This window comes from Lipotes vexillifer, unplaced genomic scaffold (genome assembly GCF_000442215.2).
Source record: "Lipotes vexillifer unplaced genomic scaffold, Lipotes_vexillifer_v1.1 scaffold169, whole genome shotgun sequence".
NCBI classification, from domain to species: domain Eukaryota; kingdom Metazoa; phylum Chordata; class Mammalia; order Artiodactyla; family Lipotidae; genus Lipotes; species Lipotes vexillifer.
In genome coordinates, this window is record NW_006793375.1 from 816,161 (window position 1) to 839,838 (window position 23,678).

At 43.7% G+C, this 23,678-nt stretch overlaps 2 protein-coding genes across 2 annotated transcripts in view; both read left to right on the plus strand.

Moving 5' to 3' along the window:
- PIR (pirin) overlaps window positions 1-4,350 on the plus strand; it is a 98,573-nt gene extending 94,223 nt beyond the window's left edge. Inside the window, 1 exon segment of the mRNA XM_007472047.1 lies at window positions 4,235-4,350. Coding sequence (XP_007472109.1) covers window positions 4,235-4,350 — 116 coding nt within the window.
- A 1,240-nt stretch (window positions 4,351-5,590) lies between these two features.
- VEGFD (vascular endothelial growth factor D) overlaps window positions 5,591-23,678 on the plus strand; it is a 43,732-nt gene continuing 25,644 nt past the window's right edge. Inside the window, exon 1 of the mRNA XM_007466329.1 lies at window positions 5,591-5,680. Within this exon, the coding sequence (XP_007466391.1) occupies window positions 5,591-5,680 (90 nt within the window). The remainder of the gene's footprint in view (window positions 5,681-23,678) is intronic.

Consider the following 23,678-nt stretch of genomic DNA (forward strand, 5'->3'; position numbering starts at 1 on the left):
CTCCAAAGGTTCATAGTTGTCATTTTCTTTTGGTTGAACAGCCCTGAAATAGTTTGTTCTTCTGGAAGAAGCCTGCCGACAGATTGAGTAGGGTCATCATCTTTATTAATAGCAGCTAGAATTTAGGTGGGAAAAAGATGTGTGGGATGGAAACCTTTTCAGTTAAGCGATGTCCTCTGCATCAGTGATGAAAACCAAGACTCCAACTACAACAGGCGACATTCATCCCCTGTGAATTTTCTCCCAGAGGCTTGCAACTCGGGGACACTGGGTGTGCCAGCACACACAAATTCGGATTAACCAGACAACATAGAGATGGCCCCTGAAACCTCAGCTAATGAGAGGCAAAGCATTCTGCTTGTTCGTTTTATTTATTAATTTTATTTTGCTAACTCTTTCAAACCCAGACGTTTAAGTTTTTCTTTTACCTGTGCATGTTTGAGGGCCACCACAGCCATCTCTCGACTATTTGGGAACCAGTACTAGTTGTTGAGGAAAACGGAATCCAGATGTTCCACTTATTTACATAACAGATATCTCGGCAGCATTTACTGTCTACTAGGATTGGTCAGAGTGCTTTCCAAATATTAATTCATTTAAGCTTAAGAACAACCTGACAGGGTAGGTACTCTCATCCCCACTTTATGGATGAGGAAGCGGAGGTGCAGAGGTTTGTTGGCCACATAGGTGGATTCACACTGAGGCTGTCTGGTTTCTAACCACCCTGCCCTTCCGCCTCTCACTGTGCCTGGTTGCCCCTTGCTCTGCCCTGTGGCTTCTCTGCTGGGAAGTAATTGTTGGTGGTGGAGCTGGGATTTGAACCCTAGTCTCCTAAACCCTTGTCTTGTGCTCTCTCCACTATAGGAAGTTTCTACACAATGAGAGATTCAACTCACACCATTTTTATTACAGGAGAGGGAGGGAATTCAAAGCTTTAATTAGAGAAGGGATGAACAGTGTAGTTTAAAAGAGGATTTGTGGGATTATTGATAACTAGCAAATAATTTTCTTGTTCAATTAAGAAACATGCTTTCTGGGGGAAGTAATGTACAGCATGGTGATGATAGTCAGTAACGTTGTACTGCATATTTGAAAGTTGCTAAGAGAATAGACCTTAAAAGTTCTCATCGGGGGCTTCCCTGGTGGCGCAGTGGTTGGGGGTCCGCCTGCCAATGCAGGGGACACGGGTTCGTGCCCCGGTCCGGGAGGATCCCACATGCCACGGAGCGGCTGGGTCCGTGAGCCATGGCCGCTGGGCCTGTGTGTCTGGAGCCTGGGCTCAGCAACGGGAGAGGCCACAACAGTGAGAGGCCCGCGTACCACAAAAAAAAAAAAAAAAAAAGTTCTCATCACAAGAAAACAAATTCTGTCACTGTGTATGGTGACAGATGTTAACTAGACTTATTATGGCGATCATTTCCCAGTATATACAAATACGAAATCATTACGTTGTACACTGGAGACTAATATAATGCTGTATGTTGGTTATACCTCAATTTCAAAAAAAAAATTAATTAATTTAGTTATATATTACCCCCCCCAAAAAAAGAAGAAAAACAAAAACATATACTTTCTGGCTTCAGTTTTCTTCTGGAGGATTTGAGGAGATGAGCTTCCTCCCCTTGGCTTTGGAGGGCTCACACTTCCAACGCTTCCCTTGTTTCTCAAAGTGGTCCATGGACCAGCAGCATTGGCATCACTGGAGAGATAGTTAGAAATGCAGAGCTTCAGACCCCACTCCAGACCTCATGACTCAGAATATACATGTTAATAAGATTCCCACGTGATCACAGCAGAATACCCCAGAGAAGTGTCAAGATGGAAGCCCGGAAGTGTACTGTTTGTACAGAAAAGTAATTGAGGGAGGGGAGAGGTGCTCCGCAAGTCTCATCTATAGCAAAATTATGACGTGCAGGAAGTCAGTCCTTGGCCCAGTACCTGCTCTCGTTTTCTCTGTTCCATCTCCCTTTCCCCTCTGCGTCCTTTAAAATGGTGGCTTTTCCAGGATACCCTCTTGGATTTACGATTGTTTTTGCACATGAGGGCTCTCTCATTGTTTCCTACCTAGTACAGTCCACATCTCCATCTCCAGGTGAAATATGTCTTGCGAGCCCCAGACCCCTATTTCCAACAATGTACCGAGCACCTCTGCCAGGCAGCTATCTGATTGTCTCCAGCGCCTTCATGTCAGAATATCCAGGACTGAGTTCCTTGCTCTACCCACAGCTTCCTGTGTCCTGTGTCTCAGTTACCCTTAAACAATTGCACCATCAACTCAGCCTCCCAGGCCAGGCATTTTCTCTACCCTGATGCCAAAGTCTTCTTCTAAAAACTGCAGATCAGATCACATTGTTCTGTCCTTAACCCTTCAGTGATTCCAGATCACCTGCAGAATTATGTCCAAACTTCTTCCCATAGATGGCGTCCAAAACCCAGAGGGCTCGGGCCTCTTGCTCATATCAGACTCCACCCTCCTCCTTTTCCGCACCCTCACGTCCTTCTGCAGGCCGGTCCCGAAAACGCCGTTCCGCCACGTCTGCCAGTGCAGGCATCACCTCCTTCTCCCCTTCTGTGCTGATTCTTTGCATTTTCCATACTTTTATCATTCTGTTTATCACACTGTTTTGTAATAATTTGTTTTCGTATCTGTTTGTGTTATAGATTTGAGGTCCTTGAGGGGAGGGAGTCTGTCATTAATTTGTCTTTCAGCTTTATATCTCTAGCTCCTAGCACCATGTTCGTCATTTGATAAGCGTGCAATAAATCCTGGATAGATAGGTCATTGAGTGAATGAATGAATTTACACACCTGCTACCTGTTTTCCCTTTCTCTTGCCATCCTATTCCCTACAATCTCCCGAAAGTGCCTCAGCATCATCAAAGCATGTGATCCTGGGTCTTCCTTCTCAAGCGCTAAAGTGGGTGCCGAATCTGTGCTGATAACGCCAAGAGTGGTTAAGAAGTTTGCCTGTGTTATTCCAAGTTTTAAGTGATACTTTAATCCGGGTCTCTCAGAGAAAGCCTCTTAGAGGAGGCACTTCGTAAAAGGTTCCTGACGGCACCTCTGAAGACTGGGGGGAGAAATATACTGACCGAATGGACAAATCTGTCAACCGCTTTCAAGCACTGCCAATGCCATATAAGAGCTGGCCTCGTTTATCCAACAGGTGGATGCTCCTACAGTTTGTGAAGAGAGGGAAGAGGCAGACATTTTGCCTCCTGGTCGATTAGGGGAAGACTTCTACACTTTTAGCAAATGCCAAGTTCAGCCCTAGGAATTAGACAAACTGTGACCATGGGCCAAATCTGTCCACTGCATGTCTTTGTAAATGAAGTTTTATTGGAACACAGCCATCCCTAGTCACTTCTGTATTGTCTGTGGCTGCTTTGCGCTTCAGCAGAAGAGTTGAGTAGTTGAGACAGACACCGTTTGACCCACAAAATCTAAAATATATACTGTCTGGCCCTTTACAGGAAAAGTGCACTGACCCCTAGAGAATCCAAAATGTGATGCTTTCTTGACTTGAAATTTTTATAATCTCCTTTTTATTGTCAGTGAGATGCTACTAATTGTCAAAAATGACTTAGACCCCTCATGCAAGGACACAGCCTCATATACTGTGGAGATACCAACACTGTGACAAGATTTGCCAATTTAAAAAATCAGATCAGTTAAATTCTTGACATCAGCCAATGCTAGTGCAACTGACAACTACAATAAATCTTAAAAGTTCTCATCACAAGAAAAAAACTTATGTAACTATGTATAGTGACAGATGTTAACTAGACCTATTGTGACGATCATTCCCCAATATATACAAATATTGAATCACTATATTGTTCACCTGAAACTATTATAATGCTGTAAGTCATTTATACCTCAATAAAAAATAAAGATAAAAAGAACTAACAGCTACAAAACTGGTTGTAATAGAACCAAACCTAAGAATGTTTTGAATAAAGAGATTGCCATTGCTGATGACAGCCTGCAATGAATGAGTGAGATATAATTGCATTTGTTTATCTGAAATTTGGTCTTTATAATCATACACAATCGTAGTCAAGAAACTTGTATTACAGTCCTCGGAGACTGGATGCTGCAAAAATAACCTTCTGCTGTTCAGATATGCCTGAGTTTGTCTCAAATTAAGAACTACAGAAATACATACCATTTTCATGATAGAAGAAAATATTCTCGTCACCCAGAACTTTCGGAATGTCTCTTTCTGCTCTAGGTCCATTTGTGATGAACACAGATGAAGAGATTTCTCAGGCCATTCTTGATTTCAGAAATGCGAAAAACGGCTTTGAAAGAGCCAAAACCTGGAAATCAAAGATTGGAAACTGGTGACAAGCACAAGGGCAGGTCTGGCTGCCTTCTAGAATTTTGCCCTTTGTGGCATCCACCCGTTCAGTGCATCCAGTTTCCAAAGCTGACTTCACCAGTGCTTCTAAAGAATTCCACACTCTGGGCTTCCCTGGTGGCGCAGTGGTTGAGAGTCCACCTGCTGATGCAGGGGACACGGGTTCGTGCCCCGGTCCGGGAGGATCCCACGTGCCGCGGAGCGGCTGGGCCTGTGAGCCGTGGCCGCTGGGCCTGCGCGTCCGGAGCCTGTGCTCCGCAACGGGAGAGACCACAGCAGCGAGAGGCCCGCGTACCGCAAAAAAAAAAAAAGAGAATTCCACACTCAAGTGATGACATGTTTTCTATAGCAATGTCTGTGAGATACTTCCTGGCCCAAGCAAATGAACCTAATTGTTGCTTCTTTAAAAATCAGTGTTCTTCATTTCAATCTAAGTTACTTCTGTTAAAAAAATTATTTTGTCTATGTTTTCCTTTTCATGGGCATGTGGATATTTTGTCATCTTTGTGCCTGTGTGTTTTTTAAAGCACATTTGATTACTCTCTGTGTGTCACTGATGGAGGTGCGTGAGCATCTGAGGTCTCTTTCTGAGCAGCGCAATTTTGATGCCTATGTGCTGGGGTTTCATGTTACAGGTTATCTGCGTGGGTAAAGTAACAGCAGTTCTGAGCGTTTCAGTCAGTTTTCAAAACTGCCCTGCTATTGGTAGGGACACGACAGGATTACGGCCAAGACTTCCCTGTTTTTTCTGCCAAAATCTGTGTCAGATTTAAGACACATGCTCCTGCAAGCTTCCATGAGGGTTGTGAAAAAAGTTTGAATCCACAACTGGGTCCCGGCCTTCTGTAGCTGCAAACACTGGTGGCCAAACCACCTCCTTCTAAAACAACTCAAACCTGGGGCATAGCGCGGGGGAAGATTTTTTTTTTTTTAGTTTGCTGGAAATGAAATGGACTTAGAGGCCTTCTCATTTCAAGTAGAAGACATTTCCACTTCCTGATTATTTTTGGAGCGTACGAACATTTAAACTTTTTTTCTGTTCTCTCCCCCCCCATAAGATTGTGCAGAAACGTACCTTGACTAATTGATTTTGATCACAACTGATTGTTTTTCCCTGTGAACTCCTGGGGTTTCGAACTTTCCTTCTGGAGAATGCCTTTTGAACCAGTTTGCTCTAGCTGCCTGAGGTCAACTGCTTGGTAATCAGTGGATATTAGAATATTCAAAATGTACAGACAGTGGGCAATGGTGAATATTTTCATGATGTCTTCTCTGCAGTTGGTGCAGAGCTCCAGTTATGAACATGGACCAGTGAAGGTAGGTGAGCTCAATTTTTCATGTGATGCAGATTTTTAAGTTGGCTTATACAAAGGATGTACTTTCTTTTCTGCCACTATTTTTGAGACAATATAAAAATGCATAACACTCCTCGTAGTGGCCAGGATATATTCTGTACTTGTTAATGAGTATTCTGTTTCTTAGGCTTACTAAGATTCTTGCCATGAGTTTTTGAAAACGCTGGGGGTAGGGGCTTTTGGAGATGTAATAGGACATGAAAGTTTCCCCTCAACTGTATGTGCAGATAGCACAGTGATTTTTTTAATTTGAAACAAATAATAGATTTACAAGGTTGTGTTACTTTCTGCTGTACCACAGTGATTTTCTCATGAAGCATTCTTGTTTTTATCACACAGATAACTTTGGGTGCTGTTTATTTTCAGGTCATCTGTGAGCTAGTTTAGTTAGTTAATTTCTTCTGTAAACTGAAAACTGCCATGCTTTCTACAGATGTTTTCTATCTGGTTTTCCAAATTACCCGTTGCCACCATCTAGAAAAATCTTTTCTCTGAAGTCGTTTTGGTCCTTTGCTTTTTGAAACGTGTGTAAAACTCAACCATAATCAAATCTTTGATTCTATGAGCAAGCGTCAGATAGAGCCTAATGAGTTGAGAGTAATGAAAAAGATTAACTGGGATGTTACTGACTGAGCACTATTTCGCCCAGTTTTATTGTATTTCATAGACTATACTGTTTTCCTCACCTTTTGATTTTGAAAATGATTCAGATATAATTGTTTTGACTGAAGTGGTGCTAAATCATTATTGATTTTGGAATTGCTGGCCGTGAACAATCAAAGTGGACTTGAGTTTTTGTAGCTGTCGTTAGGAAATGCATTTTCAACAAGGGTGATGTCGCCCCCAACAGGGGAAAATTGGTCCTTGGGGGTGAAAACGTCTTACTCTTATGTATAAAGCACAGATGTACTTATACTACAGAAAGAGATACACAGTATTTCTGCGAAGGTTGAACTCTGTGTTAGGGGTAGAGAGTCACCTTGCCCAACAAGCGACACCTTTCTAACTTTCCAAATTCCTAACGGACACGAGAGAGATCACCGTCATTCAGCTCCACTTCATTGCCACCAGCCTGGATGTGGGATCTCGATGCCAGATCGCAGGTAAAAGGGAATCTCATTTTGAGCCTAGGGGACAGGAGAAAAAAAAATCAGACTTGTTTGAAGTAAGTAAGGCTTTTCAGGCTGTTCAGCTGTTGTTAAGTCCACCCAGCCCCTGGCTCAATTAAATCTTTCCGATGCGAAGGAAAGGCTTGCGTACAGTTAAACAGAAGTTCGGGCGTAGGTACGAGTGGGTGGTGAGGGCTAAGGAGGTATATCATATTGGTTGTTATACATTTTCTTTTCCCCCGTAACTTTTTCTTAAGAGAAAAATCCAAGAAGATTTGTGTTTCTTAATGTTAATGTTCTTCTTGTTTAAATCAAAATTGAGTATGAAAGCATATTCAAGATGGTAATGGTTTGGACACTGGGATATGAATGTATTATGTGCATTTTGAGATAAAAATGTTTCATTTATTATAAGACGTGTCCAGAGTCCTCCTTGGTGGTAGGTCCGTGAGCGTGTTCTTCTCTCCACCCTCCCCTCTTCTAACCACCTCTTTTCCCAAAAGGATGGCAACGATGCCAATTCTATCACGAGGCTGCCCTTCCCCCACAGTGGTCACTTTCTAGCCTTGAACATTCTCCTATTTTTTCAGCTTAGACTAGCAGTGCCTCTCGTACAGTTACACGAGTCTGTAAACATTTTTTTTCCTGCAGTAACCATGCAAAAGGCTACCAGTACCCTGCACAATTGCTCTCAAAGCCATTTGAGTGTAAGGCATCCTGATTTCATTAGTCTTGCCAGCTGTACTTAGGACAGCTGTTTGGGGTCAGTAGTGCATGGAATTTGTGAACTGAGATAAGTCTGTTGGAAAATCTCAACTCGGATCTACTGTGCATACTGTTTAGCTGCTAAGTTTTTCAATCTAAGCAGAACGTGTTTTCTTCTAGAAATAAGATTAACCCAGTGCCTCTTTCTGGCTCACTAGTATAATCAGATTAACCACCTAGATATGGGATTTATTTCTGTGTCTGTTTTCTCCAGCTTTTATATATGTTGGGGTAGTCATATACAGTTGCACAGCGCGTGCACTGCACAACTCTGGGATGCTCCATCCACATAGTCTCACGTCTGTATGTGACAGCGCTGAGTACAATAGTGTGGACATTCTGGGCGTTTGAGAAATAAATACCTGCAACCTCACTGTCCTGTCATTCACATCGACCTTCTGGCCAGCACTGTTTCTGGTGTATTTGATAAGCATTGCTTGTCACCAGGAATCTTGGCACCTCCTTAAGTCACTAGGGGAAGCCATTGCCATAAATCTTTTCAAAGTCACTGATGCAGACATACCAGGAGAGTGATGAGGGATTAATTCCGGGTCCTGGAGGTTTGCCCCACTCTTCTCTGACGGAATTTGTCTCCTTCGTCCCCACACGACCTTTCAGCCCCCTCTTTCAGCACTTCAGTGATGGAAGACTGTTGCTGAGTGGTGGAGTCGTTCAAACTCAGCCTGAGACTGGAATAAATCCAAGATCCACAGGAATGTGGGACACCTCTAAGTACCGTGAGAAGCCACATGGCTCACGAGACTTCATAACCTTTGTGTCACTTGCCTTCTCCTGAAATTGTCTCTAAAGGGAATTGAATAACAAGGACTAAGATGCACCTTCCATATTTAATTCCAGGAAGCAGACCCGCCCCCACTGCTCTCCCTACGGTCATGCACAGGGAAGTCCATTGACTTCGTTGCTAGTCAGATGGCCCAACGAGCTCGTGCCCACTTTCGTATCCGGCATCATCCTTGGCACAAAATACATGTGAACTGTTTTCCATTAATTTCTTCTTCATTTATGACCTTATAGGTGAATGCGTTGCATTACATGCTTCTGTACACAGATCTTTTCTCTCCTTAACTGGTGGTTGAAGCTTGTATCACTTTAGCCTATTGTTGCTATTCAGGGTACAGTAGGACCCTCTGTATCTTGTGGCTTGAATATACTACTTCCCTGTATGACTTATTGTTCAATTTACAAACCCCTGATTTGGGGAACTCCCTGGAGGTCCGGTGGTTAGGACTCTGTGCTCTCACTGCCCAAGGCCCACGTTCACTCCCTGGTTAGGGAACTAGGATCCCACAGGCCGCATGGTGTGGCCAAAAAAAAAAACAACCACCTGATTTGGACTTGGCGGATTAGCCTTTAGTATAGACCCCTAAAAGCTCTAGAAAAAAAAATCACATTAAAACTGCATGTTGAGTGAGTTTCATTAAGGAACTGCTCTTCGGACAGTCTTATAAAGACAATTTATGGAATGAAAATGCAGTATTTGGACACACGGATGCTTCCATGTAGAGTGTAACGTAGGACGATCTGGAACTCCCAGGCACCTTTATCATTCCCACAGTGGCCTAGAGGTACTAGAGGAAGAGGGACACAAGTGACAGTAAATTGTTTCTGAGCACATTTCTAAGCTCAGCTCTTTCCCACCACTTGAGATTAACAGAGAGGGCGGGAAACTATCCACAACTGGGAAAGTGATTGAGATGAGGTGAGATGAGACATTTCTTTTTTTTTTTTAACTTTGTATTTTGTATTGGAGAATAGGTGATTACAATGTTGTGTTAGTTTCAGGCGTACAGCAAAGTGATTCAGTTATACATATACGTGTATCTATTCTTTTTCAGATTCTTTTCCCATTTAGGTCATTACATAATATTGAATAGAGTTCACTGTGCTATACAGTAGGTCCTTGTTGGTTATCTATTTTAAATATAGCAGTGTGTACATGTCAATCCCAATCTCCCTATTTCTTCTTAGGTTGCTTTTATGGTGGGAAGTCCCCTTTTTTTTAAATTTATATAAATGTATTTATTTATTTATTTTTGCCTGTGTTGGGTCTTCGTTGCTGTGCGCGGGCTTTCTCTGGTTGCGGTGAGCGGGGGCTGCTTTTCACTGCGGTGCGGTGGCTTCTCTTGTTGTGGAGCGAGGGCTGTAGGCGTGCAAGCTTCAGTAGTTGTGGCTCGTGGGCTCTAGAGCGCAGGCTCAGTAGTTGTGGCGTGTGGGCTTAGTTGCTCCGCGGCATGTGGGATCTTCCCGGACCAAGGTTCAAACCTGTGTCCCTGCATTGGCAGGCGGATTCTTAATCACTGCACCACCAGGGAAGCCCAGAAGTCCTCTTTTCTCTCTGTCTTACCACTAGATCTTATAGTCTCTACCAAGATACTAGGACATTATAAATCAAAGGCACTCTGAGGCCCCCCTGCATCATGAAAGTCTTGACTGGTTGTGATGTCCTGTTCTTAAAGGCTCCCCTTGCCTCTCCTTAGAACTTGCCAACATCTGACAATTCATTTGTCTATTTATTGAGCACATACTGTGTCGAATGCAGCAGGAAATAAGGCAGTGTTTCAACTCTCATGGAACTCACATTCCACGTGTGACGGGTGAAAAGTGCCATGAAGAGGATCAAGGAGGGGGCGGAGACACAGAGGGATGGGTCCGGGGGAGACCTCTCTGATTCCGTTTCCTTTGTGCAGAACCCTGGAGGAAGTGAGGGAGGCAGAGGCCACTTTGTGCAGTGGCCGTGCGGAGGGGCCCGTGTGGCTGCAGCCGGGAGAGCGGAGGCCAGAGCTGTACTTCCGGAGGTTGGAGACATAGCCAGGGCAGATCACGTAGAGTGTGGCTGCGTTCCAGGAAAACTTCATGCACACTGAAATTTGAATTGTGCATCACTTTCATGCATCACGAAATAGGCTGCTTTCCATTTGTTGCAACCGTTTAAAATTGTAAGAAGGATTTCTTAGCCCACAGGCCATATAAAAAGAGGCCTCAGGCTGGATTTGGCCCACAGGTCAGAGTTGGCCAACCCTGATCTGTATCATTACATTGTTTTATCCTATTCATGGGACGTATCAGTACCTGACATTTTTTATTTGCTTGTGTATAGGTGTATTGCTTTGTCACCGTCCACTAGCATGAAAGCTTTTTGAGGACAGGGACTTTTCATTGGTTACTTCAGCTTCCCAGTCACCTAGTGCAAAGGTGGAATAGAATGGATACTAAAAAAGTATTTGTTACTGACTGATGGACTAGGCATCTAGGCTTTGAGATACCCAGGCAGTATATTCACCCTGTGCTATTTTCCTGTGGAGATTAGAGAGGATTTGGCTGAAGGTATCAAGGAATCCTGCAGTGTTTTTTCAGCCATAAGCTATCCTAGAGGGTGTTTACTTCTAGGAGCCAGTTGTAGAAGGAAGTCACCTTAGCCCCTTTTTCCATCTTGGTGGTCACAGAAAGAGATGGCAAAGCAGCATCTGGCCACACAGCAGATATGGATAAAACTTGGACACCTGGATGACTTCCTTCATCTTTGAGATCCTTGAAAAGTGCTGTGTTTTCATCCTACACCACGTGGTTTGTGAAAATGTGGTAAATTATGGCAAAGTACTCTGGGCAGATGCTCAGTCAGTCAGGCTAGGCCAGGATCTGCTGTAACAGGTAACAAACAAACTCCGTATCTCTTGTTGGCTCCTAAACAACAGAAGGTGTAGTTGTTGCCTGTACCACGTGACCCTCCTGGTTTGACCAGGGTGAGCTCCACATCAGGATGCAGCTGGCTGGGCATCCCCTTCTTGAATGCCATTAGTCACCATGACAGAGGGAAGGAAAGCCCTGGAGAGCCTCACCCTGGCAGTTAAATTCTCTGGCCTGGAAGTGACACGCATCACTTCCGGTCACAGCCCCTTGACCCCCTGCCCCATCCAACCACTAGGGGCCAGGAAGTGCAAGCCTTCCATGTGCTCGGAAGGTAGAAGGCTGGAACTCTGGTGAATAGTGTTAATGACTATAATACACACAACTTTGGTCACTTCTAAATGTTTCTGAACTTACCATTGAGATGGGAGGTGACTGTGGTTGGACACTGGGGTAGAATCATGGAAGGAAGACACTCGGGTTTCTTTCTGCTGCTCAGGAGCCTCCTTTTTCTTGGGAAAAGGAAAGCTGTACATTCAGTTCAGTGAACATTTGTGGAATGTCCACCATGTGCCGGGCACATGAGTGGAAATGACATGTTTATAAAATAAAGATGTCTCAGTTATTTGCATATCTTACCAGCAGCCAAGGAGCTCAGCTTGGCCTGTGAGAAGGATAATTTTAATGCCTGAAACTTTAAGTAATAATGAAAATTTTAATGAGTCTCTTTTTTTTTTTTTTTTTGCGGCACGCGGGCCTCTCACTGTTGTGGCCTCTCCCGTTGCGGAGCACAGGCTCCGGATGCGCAGGCTCAGCGGCCATGGCTCACGGGCCCAGCCACTCCGCGGTACGTGGGATCTTCCTGGACCGGGGCATGAACCCGTGTCCCCTGCATCGGCAGGCGGATTCTCAACTACTGCGCCACCAGGGAAGCCCAATGAGTCTCTTTTTTGTCTTTCATTGTCATCTAAATAATTATACCACTCACATCTTTGAGAAAAGTATTGCTTTCCTGAAATCTAAGTGTGCCTAAAATAATTTCTGGAGAAAGAAAATAACATGTGTCGAATGTTGCTATGGCAAAGGTTTTGTTGTTACTTACTGTTCCATTCTGGAGGGAGTTAGGAAGAGTGTGATTTTGATTGAAGGAATACCCTGAGTTCTTCCTATATGAGAGACCCTCCGAAAAGAACAGTTCATAGCTTGGTTCATAACGATACTCTCACAGCAAGACTGGGGATCATTGCGCATCTTAGACAATGCAGTGGTTCTGGGTGAGTGAGAGGAGAGCGGTGGATGCTGGCGCGGGACCACTGCCTCTTTAGGAAGAAAGGTGAAAACGGGCGTTCTGGGCTGACGGCCAGTGGCATGGCAGGGCTGCCTTGTAAAAAAGAGGATGAGGTTTGGCATAAAGATCCTCTGTCCACCCAATGGATTGTGTTACACTTAGGCTGAGATAGGGCTGTAGCAGGTAACTATTACAATAATGCAGTGTGACAATCCAGTCCAAATTTCAGTGGCTCAAAACATCGATAACCTATTTTCACTGACGTTCCTGTTGGTCAGCTGGAAGGCAGAGGGTCAAGGCTGGAGCCATAGGTTGAGTCTGGGTCTGCTCCACATGCTTCTCATCTGCCTCGGATCAGCGAGCCAGCAGGGGCAGGTGCTTAGGCGATGGTGGAAACGTAGGAGGGCTGTGCGGTCATAAATACATTTCAGTCCTCTGCTTGCATCATGTCATAATATCCCATTGGTCAAAGCAGACCACGTGGCCCAACATCATTGGGGCTGAGAAATACATTCCTGTTTTGCGCAGGGAGAGGACGGGTGGAGGCATGGAGGCGGTGGAATTGTTTTTAACAATAACCTAATTACCAATAAAGGCTTTGGATGGTTTCCTTAGACGTTGGGCCCTTGATCTTTGAGATCAGTGAAAAAGAGACTGTAACGGGCTTACTTCCCTGGTGGCGCAGTGGTTGAGAGTCCGCCTGCCAATGCAGGGGACATGGGTTCAAGCTCTGGTCCAGGAAGGTCACACATGCCACAGAGCAACTAATCCCATGCGCCACAACTACTGAGCCTGTGCTCTTGAGCCCGTGAGCAAGCCCGCACGCACCAACAAAGACCCAACACAGCCAAAAATAAATAAAAATAAAAATAAATAAATTTTTAAAAAAGACTGTAACAGACCTTGGGAATATATTCTCCTGGGGTTATTCAGAGCATCCTTTTAGAGTTTTGCCGCTCGAGCCCATTCCTCACTCATCTGTCCCCACATTTCCTAAGCATAGATGCATCCGACGGGAGCAGAGGCATTTGAGTGGAGCACGGATTTAAAACATGTAAAGGCAGGCATAGACCTCTCCCCACATGCTAGACAATTTGGCTGGGGAGAAACCCACCCACAATATTCATCAAATTAGAGCATGTGGAGGTCCCAGACATCCTAGCCGTCTAGTATCCCCTTAAAATACCCAGACAGCTGTGCACACACATTCACACAAATGCACACGCGCGCGCACACACACTTTCTCTGCATCTCTAATTCCTTTCCTTAGTCTTAAGATGAACTCAACACCCTGAGTTTCTCATATATTCACAGTTAAACATAGAACTGCCTGAGTAAAAGAGCCACTGATAGTGTGAGGGCCCCCAGATGGCCAGGTTTCTGGATTTCAGAGCAGTAGGACCAGGCCCTCGGTTGGCTCCATGTGAATCATTATCAGCAACGTGTGTTCTCCCCCCTGCCCTCAGTTGGTACGGCCCATACTATTAGGTACCATCTGTTCTGGGGATGGCTGGACCCTAATGACAAAACACAAAGCTTGAAGAAGTGGGTGGTTTTCCCTCACCCACCTATAAAGACGTATGTAAAGCTTGGGTAGACACTTTAAAATTGGCCCTTCATCTGAAAATACCTCCAAGAAATGTTAGAAAAAGAAAAAGAAATTTTGTCCTTGATTTACCCTGGAAAAGGTTTTCTCATTAACTTTTATTTACTGTGGTTGGAGGTGTCCTATCTTGCTCTTTTCAAACTCACCTTTCTGGTTGCTAAGGGAAATCAAAGCCATAAAGCACCTCTAAACCCCAACCCAGGACCAGATGCCCCACCCCTAAGAGAGGAAAGAAAGGAAATGAACATCACTGAATGCCTCCCCTATATTTGACTCGTTCCCATGTATGACCTTGGGTCATCTCCACAGCAGCTCTATGAGGTGTTGTTAGCATTGCCTTCTGAAATGAGGAAACCATGGCTTAAGGAAATTAAATAGTTGGCCCACAGTCAAATAGCTAAAAGGGAGCAGTGCCTGGATTGAAAGCCAGCTTACTTTATTTTTTTAAAGTTACTATACGGTAAAATTATCATTTTTCCCATTTGATGTGCAGTTCTGTGAATTTTAGCACAGAGGTTTCTGTAACCACCACCATAATCAGGATACAGAAAAAACATTCCTTTATGCTACCCATTTATAGTCACACCCTCCTCCCAGCCTGTGGCAACGTCTGCTCTGTTCTCCATCGCTATCTTTCTGGTTTTTCGAGAATGTTATTAATGGAATCATACAATCAGTAACCTTTTGAGATTGGCTTCTTTCACTCCCTGTGCCTTTGAGTTCCACCCAAGTTGCTGTGCATACCAGCCATTCATTCCTTTTTACCGCTGAGTTGTATTCCATGGGGTGGACGTGGCACGGTTTGCCTAAGCAACCATTCATATATTGAATGACGTGACAGTTGTTTCCAGGTTTTTAGTTCTTACGAAGAAAGCTAGTATTGATACAAACATTCAGGTCAAGGTTTTCGAGTGAACCTAAGTCCTTGCTTATCAAGGGTAAACTCTCAGAAGTGGGACTGCTGGGTCATATGGTGAGCGTCTGTTGAACTTTATAAGAAACTGCCAACACATTTCCCAGAATGCTCTACCATTCAAAGCCAGTTTTGGACAATTCTCATCCATGCTCTTCCCTCGCCAATCAGCCGTCTGTCCCGACCACAGAGTGGTTTCCAGTATCGGGCAAAGCTTCCTTTCGGGGGATGTAATTTCCACTTGAGAGTTACAAGAGGCAAAGGCACAAAACTTCAGTTTGGCCTCGCGAGTCTAACATGGCCTGCGCGGGTTCCTTGACACAGGTGGGAGAGTGAGAATGGGGAAGCAGGGGTGGGGGAATGGTATCTGGACAGTTGGGAACGTGGCGGTACAACTTGGCTCCCAAGCCAGGGAAGAGTTGGTGGCTTGGGCTCAGCCTTAAACATCCAGCTAAAGATGAAATGCAAAATGCATTTCCAGTGAAACAGAAGTTGCTAAGAGGTAGAGGGAGCATGGAATTATTTGTCTTGCAACAAGGTCCACTCCCTAGACCCACTGCAAAGGGAAACAAATTGCTGACTGTGGTTTCCTGAACTCCAGGGCCCAGTAATCAAAGGACTGGTTCCCCAGGCAACACTTGTAAATCCCTAAGCAAATCTAGGGAACGTTGTGTGAAATGTGTTCCATCCACAGCACACTCCGAAGCTTCTGGATCTTCCAGATATACAAATTCTCTTCACCCCACCCCCTTATCACTAAACTTCCTGAAGACACATTGCCAACAGTTTGACAGAATAGAATCATCAGTTTTGAAAGGCTTGGAAACATCGACCCACAGTTCTCGAGAGGTCCAGTGGAGGATTTTGCAAAGCTGGTCTCCTTTTTCATATCTAGAACAGGAGGATTCTTAAGGGCAAAGGACTTGAATGACCCGAGAACAGCTTTTTGCAACTCGTAACTTCTGACAGCTCAGAGGCAGGATGGATCTCAGCCATGTACTCCTAAGGCACGCCCCTTCCCCTTGGCATTGTGTTTATGTCCTAATTTCTATGTGCCTTCAAATATTTTCTAGACTGCCATGTTTTCGAAAGGATTAGAATTTACTATTCCCAATTAAATCCCAGTAAGTTAAAGGAGTACCTATTATTTTTAATTCTGTTTGGGAGAAGTGGGTTGTTTTGGCTCCTTGGGAGTTTTTTTCCGGTCATCTAGGATGGTCTCACATAAGGCAGCTGCTCTCCTCGGGCTGTTTAGCCTGGAAAACAGTATTGTTGGTCTTCAATCTTGAAAAAGTCATACAGATTGGGAAGTGGGCCACAAACAATCAGCCCGGTGACTTGAGTTAAGAAAAGGCTCAGAAAATCCAGTTCAGCAAGATACTCATCCAAGTGTTTTGAATCCACGGTATAAGTCAGAGGGGTTTAAAGAATAAAACTATTTCTCAGCTTACATCTACCGTTTATTCCCCACTCAGTGGGCTTGTACGGGGCTCAGGCACTCACCCCGGCCTTTGAACTTAAACCAGCATGCACCATTCCCAAGATGAGTGTTTCTCATTCAAATCACTTGGAAAGATTTTTTTTTTTACATCTTTATTGGAGTATAATTGCTTTACAATGGTGTGTTAGTTACTGCTTTATAACAAAGTGAATCAGTTACACGTATACATATGTTCCCATATCTCTTCCCTCTGGCGTCTCCCTCCCTCCCACCCTCGCTATCCCACCCGTCTAGGTGGTCACAAAGCACCGAGCTGATCTCCCTGTGCTATGCGGCTGCTTCCCACTAGCTATCTACCTTACGTTTGGTAGTGCATATAGATTTTTTAAAGAAACTTTTTATTTTGAAATAATTTTAGATTTACAGAAAAGTTGCAGTGCTAGCGGAGAGAATAGCCTGTATGTCTCTCACCCAGCTTCTCCTAAGACTAGCAACTACTTACGAAGTTTTTCAAAATCCTCATGGCAAAGCTGTAGCCCAGAACCAGAAAAAGAATCTCTGAGGATGGGATCCAAGCATCAGTGTTTCTGTGAGGCTTCTTCCCAGGCAGGTTAAAGGTGAGGCCAAGGTGGAGAACCTCTGCTACAAACCCTAACTTCTCAAAGTGTGGCCAGCCAACCAACAGTATCACCATCACCTGGGTGCTTGTTAAAAATGCACCATCCTAGGTCTCACCCCAAACCTACTCCATCAGAATCTGCATCCTGGCAAGATTGCCAGGTGATTGGTATGCACAGGAAGTGTTGAGAAGCATCGCTCTATACAAAAGATTAAACAGACCACACAAACCTGGCCCCTGATCACTCTTTTTCAAATGCATGTATGTATTATATTTAGTACTCATAAACAACTTCTTCAGATACGCATTAAGTACTTATTATATAAAACGATGAGCCTGACCCTCTAGGAGGATCTACCCTCAAGGAGATCACAGTATAGTAAGGGAGATGCAATGTGCTCATTAAAACTATAGTCTAAGTTAGGGACTTCATAGAAAGCTTCATGGAAAAAGTGGCATTTGATTTGGACCTGGAAGGAGGATACTCAGAGGAAGATCCTTGAAAAGTAAGTGATGCAGTTTGAATAAATGAATAATCTCAGGGTTAAATTTTCTATAGCATTTGATGAATCTATTTATTCTTAGATTTAATAAATATTAAATATTTAGCTCTTACTATTATTTTTTAACTCTTACTATTTTTTTAAGTATAGTTGATTTATAACGTGTTAGTTTCAGGTGTACAGCAAAGTGATCCAGTTATATATATACATATATACATACGTGTGTATATACTTTCTTTAAATTATTTACTTATTTATTTTAAAATATTTATTTACTTATTTATTCGTTTGGCTGCACCGGGTCTTGGTTGCAGCACACAGGATCTTCACTGCGGCGTGCGGAATCTTTTAGCTGTGGTGTGCGAACTCTTGGTTGTGGCCTGTGGCATCTAGTTCCCTGACCAGGGATCAAACCCCGGGCCCCCTGCATTGGGAGCGTGGAGCCTTAGCTACTGGACCACCAGGGAAGTCCCTATGTATATATGTTCTTTTTAAAAGAATAAACCTAATAAAACCTGTTCCTTTATAGGTTATTACAAACTATTGAGTAGAGTTCCCTGTGCTATATAGTAGGTCCTTGTTGATTATCTGTTTTATATATAGTAGTGTGTATATGTTAATCCCAATCTCCTAATTCATAGCTCTTACTATTGCTATCTGAATAAAACATATCATTACTGCTCCAGTGGTCCTGAATGACCCAGTGGGGAGGACAAGCATTAGGTAAGTAATGACACAAATAATTCATTAGCGTCAGTGGTGGTAAGCACTGGGGAGAAGGATGGGGAGCTCGGAATCCATGTGACTGACAGATCAGACCTAGGCAAGGGTGGCAGTAGTGGGGGAGGCTTCCCTATGCAGGTAACACCTGGCTGAGAAAGGTTTAGCTAGACAGAGTAGAGGGCATTCCCAGCAGGGGGAACAGCATGGACTAAGGCCAAAGCAAGAAGAAATGAACAGGGCTTCCCTGGTGGTGCAGCGGTTAAGAATCCGCCTGCCAATGCAGGGGACGTGTGTTCGGGCCCTGGTCCGGGAAGATCCCACGTGCCGCAGAGCAGCTAAGCCCACACGCCACAACTACTGAGCCTGCGTTCTAGAGCCCGCGAGCCACAACTACTGAAGCCCGCGTGCCTAGAGCCCGTGCTCCGCAACAAGAGAAGCCACCGCAATGAGAAGCCCACGCACCGTAACGAAGAGTAGCCCCTGCTCGCCACAACTAGAGGAAGCCCGCGCGCAGCAACAAGTCCCAACTCAGCCAAAAATTAATTAATTAATTAATTTTTTAAGAAAAGAAGAAATGAGCGCTTCCCTGGTGGCGCAGTGGTTGAGAGTCCGCCTGCCGATGCAGGGGACGCGGGTTCGTGACCCGGTCCGGGAGGATCCCACATGCCGCGAAGCGGCTGGGCCCGTGAGCCATGGCCGCTGAGTTTGCGCATCTGGAGCCTGTGCTCTGCAACGGGAGAGGCCACAGCAGTGAGAGGCCCGCGTACCACCAAAAAAAAAAAAAAAAAAAAAAAAAAAAAAGAACAAAAGAGCAAACCAGTGAAATGAGTGTCCAGTAACATCCCATTGTTCAACTCTGATATTTTCCATTGCCTCCAAAATAAGTAGCCTGGTCTTTAAGCTTCCAATCCTTCCTCTTTTTTGTTTTAAACAGCTACATTGTCATACAAGTTACATACTGTAAAATTTGCCCATTCACCTGTTGGAAGTAAAATTCAGTGGTGTTTAGTAAACCTGAGTGGTGCAGCCGTCTTCCGTATAAGATCCCTTGTGCCCTTTTACAATTAACCTTCATTCCCGCTCCCAGCCCCGGGCAGCCAATGATCGATTTTCTGTCTCTTGGGTAATCCTTAGGAGTGGAATCGGTTGACTGTACGGTGAGTTTATGTTTAACTTTTTAAAGAACTGCTGAACTCTTTGCCAAAGTGACAGCACCATTTCACAGTCCCATCGACACTTGGTGTTGTCTTGACTGTGGCCATCCTAGTGGATGTCAAGTGGTACCTCACTGCACCAACCTCTTTTCCTAGTCTTATTTGCCAGTCTTCCCACTCTCAAACCTGCTCTGTGCCGCCACCAGAGTCAACCTCCTGCTGTTTTCTTCAGTGAGGCTCCTTGATTTCCCCAAATTATGCCTTTGTTCACTCTTTGAATGTGTTCCTTGACTAGATATTTTTTGGAGGAAAAGGGCATGGAAATTGAGAGCTCCAGTTATTAGGAGTACAGAAGGCCTTTGATTTTCCCCACAGTGTGGATACTTGCAAATTCCTCCTCCAAACCCAGCCACCATACCTTTCCAAATATCTTAGTCACACTTGGTGGAGATGACTGTCTGGGCCTGAGCTATGGAGATGCTCACTCTTCCTCTGGGAGAACACCATGTGAACTTAGAAATTAACAAAAGAGAAAGTGGCTACCCTTCATTCTGTACCTCAGGAAGCAGTATGCATCGAAATAATGGTAAAATCTTGTTACAAAGACCTTCAACCTCACAATTTGGAAACTGGCTTGTGGTAGTCAAGACATCAGAGAATGATTTGTTATTTAGGAGGGAAATTACTAACAGTCTTGGGTTCATTACCACAGACACATAAAAAGATGTTGCTGTAACAAAAAGCAGAGATCTGGTAACCCTGCCTCACTTCCTTTTGCTGAATGCTTTCTAATTATTTTAGCTTTGATTAGCACTTCCGTTAGAATATAGGAAGGAATTAGGAGCAACTTACTTGGCAAACGTTTGGTAGTTAAAACCGTTGAAATCCATGGTTTAAATATGTATGGGGGCCTATACTTACGCTTTCTAATTTTAATGTTCGTCTTGCTCAAGTAGATAAAGTTAATTATACAGAAATCAACTAGTGCAGAAAGTCTCTTGGAAACAAACAGCTATTCTTGACCCTTTGTAAACATGCGCCCACCCCTGGGATGAACTGGTTGTCAGGTTTCTGCTTATTCCGAATTTTCAGTACCTCCACTTGTAAGAGCAAAGTAAACTGTCTGCAATTTCTCAGTTATTTCAAACTAGGTTTTAAATTATGAGGCTTAAAGTATGCTTAAATAACTTGTACTTGAGTAAACACTTCATTTTTTATGATGAGGTAAGTCGTATGAGCTAGTCAATGGCTTAAATTCAATCCAGAGGTTTATTTCCCTCTGAGCTCTCACGGTTGGATAGTGTAAAAATATTTCTCAGATTGAACTGAAACCTGTAAGAGCTATGAAGCCTTATCATTCCGTATTTATGGATTTGCCTCAATCAGTAAAAATCCTCTCAGTAGAGTACAATTTTTAAAACATATAAAAAGCTATTTGATTGTTTTCATTGTTTTGATGGGGAAGCAGTGTCGTAACAAAATTGTATTTCGCAGAGTGGATTGATATGAACTAGTTATGGCGTCCAGTTAGAAAAGCGAATCCTGAAGAGAGAAACTATTGAACAACGAGCCTTGATGGCACAGCATTGAATTTGAGTCACTGGAGAGATTGGCAGTTATTCAATTTCATCTCCAGATTTCTTAGCTGAAGCAGCTGTGGCATGCTCTTGAGATTCAGTGCCTGTTCCCCAAACCCTATCTATGCTCTTCCAGCTTCCTCCAGCCCTTGCTCCCAGAAAATTGCCTTGATTCCAACTTCTCAAAGAAGTGAGAAATCATAGGTCCCAAGCAGTCCTGCTATCTACACACCCGCATCATCTCCACGAGCCTCCTCTTTCAGACCCTCTCATTCGTTCATCTTCTGTCTACCTAGCTCTGGAACTTATGTCACACCAACCCCTCTAGGTCCCTGCTTTCTCATGCATATGTTCAGTTTCTTCCTCTCTGTTGGTTCTTTCCCTCAGGTCATAAACATGTTCAAGATTTTCCCACCTTTATTAAAACATGCACACATGTACACACACAGATTCCCATTCACATCTGGACTTCCAAGGAAGATGACCTTCTACATTCATGTTTTGAGATGGTTTATAGTCCGTAGCAATGATCGATAAAATGTAAAATTGATCACAGGATGGTAAACATCTGCAAATGGCAAACGTTTGCAGAAATGGTACCAAAAACATGAAGCTGAAGAAATCAACATGTCGTATACCTTAAACCTATACCACGCTGTCAGTTGCATCTCAAGAAAAATAAATTTTTTAAAAAACGAAGCTGAAGCTGCAGAACTGATGGACTGTTCTGGAAGGTGGAGGCCACCAAGAGTTCAGTTCCGGTGGGTAATGGGCTCCATGAGTGCAATCCATCAGATCCATGAAAGAGGAAGTTACTGCTCTTGGCTGCCTGGAGCTGTGTCTTCTATGAAACTGCTTAACATGAGCCAGAGGACGAGGCAGGGCTTGAGCTGAGCTGATCCCTGAGTCATAAGTACTCAGTAAGTTTCTGGACCCGGGGCCCTGAGTGTCAGGGGATGCAACCACAGACCTTTATTTATTTATTTATTTGCGGTACGCGGGCCTCTCACTGCCGCGGCCTCTCCCGTTGCGAAGCACAGGCTCCGGACGCGCAGGCTCAGCGGCCATGGCTCACGGGCCCAGCCGCTCCGCGGCATGTGCGATCTTCCCGGAGCGGGGCACGAACCCGCGTCCCCTGCATCGGCAGGCAGACTCTCAACCACTGCGCCACCAGGGAAGCCCCACAGACCTTTAAATGAAGAAAGAAAAAGCAAATCTCCCAATGAAGATGAAACTACTAAACCAAATTCCAAAGCACTGAGAAAGACAGCCAATAAAATGAATAATTGGGAAACAACTCATATATATGAAGTTAAAATATAAAGCAATTTGAATACTTAAGTCTATTTACAACCCTCAAAGAGGTAAAGGACTAATATTCATAAAACAAAAATGACAAATTAGGAAAAACGTACAGAAGTGAAACAAACAAAAAGCAGATGGGAAGGAGAATAAAGTAGAAATATTTGACATTAGAAATATGGTAATTGAAATTAAAAACTTAAACCCTAGACTCACACAATTGGAGAATTGGTGATTGGGAAGAGAAACCAATTAAATTACCTGTCACACATTAAAAACATGAAGAGGAAAAAATAGATAAATAAGAAAGCACATGGAAGATCATTAAAAGACTCCAATGCATGTCTGATAAATGTTTCGAAGAAGAGAATAGAGACAATATAATACATGGAATAATGAAAAATACAACAACGGAGAACATTAAGGAATTATTCAAAGAAAGGACAGGTGGCCTCAGATTGAAACTGCTATGAAGGTCTCTATTGCAACTTCTCAACTCTCTCATTCTAGAATAAAAGCAGCTGTAGACAATATGTAAGTAAATGGACATGGCTGTGTTCCAGTAAAACTTTATTTATAAAGACAGGTAGGCAGCAGACTAAATTATGCCAGGGGGCTGTAGTTTGACAACCATTGATCTAGAAAATTAACCATTGTTTATATTTTCATGTATATCCCTCCAGATATTACATATATATTTAATTTGATACATATGATTAACCGTAGTTAATTACATATGTATATATAATGTACATTACACACATAATTTTTAAAGACATATCATAACTGTATCACACATGACTGGGACCACAGTTGCTCTTTTGAGCACCCACTTTTGGACAACTCTCGGTATCCATCATCATAGCTTAAAAAAAAAATCCCCAGCAGAGGAATGGGTAAAGAAGATGTACGTGTATACAATGGAATATTACTCAGCCATAAAAAGAAACGAAATTGAGCTATTTGTAATGAGGTGGATGGACCTAGAGTCTGTCATACAGAGTGAAGTAAGTCAGAAAGAGAAGGACAAATACCGTATGCTAACACATATATATGGAATCTAAGAAAAAAAAGTCATGAAGAACCTAGGGGTGAAACGGGAATAAAGACACAGACCTACTGGAGAACAGACTTGAGGATATGAGGAGGGGGAAGGGTGAGCTGTGATAGGGCGAGAGAGAGACATGGACATATATATACTAACAAACGTAAGGTAGATAGCCAGTGGGAAGCAGCCGCATGGCACAGGGATACCGGCTCGGTTCTTTGTGGCTGCCTGGAGGGGTGGGATAGGGAGGGTGGGAGGGAGGGAGAC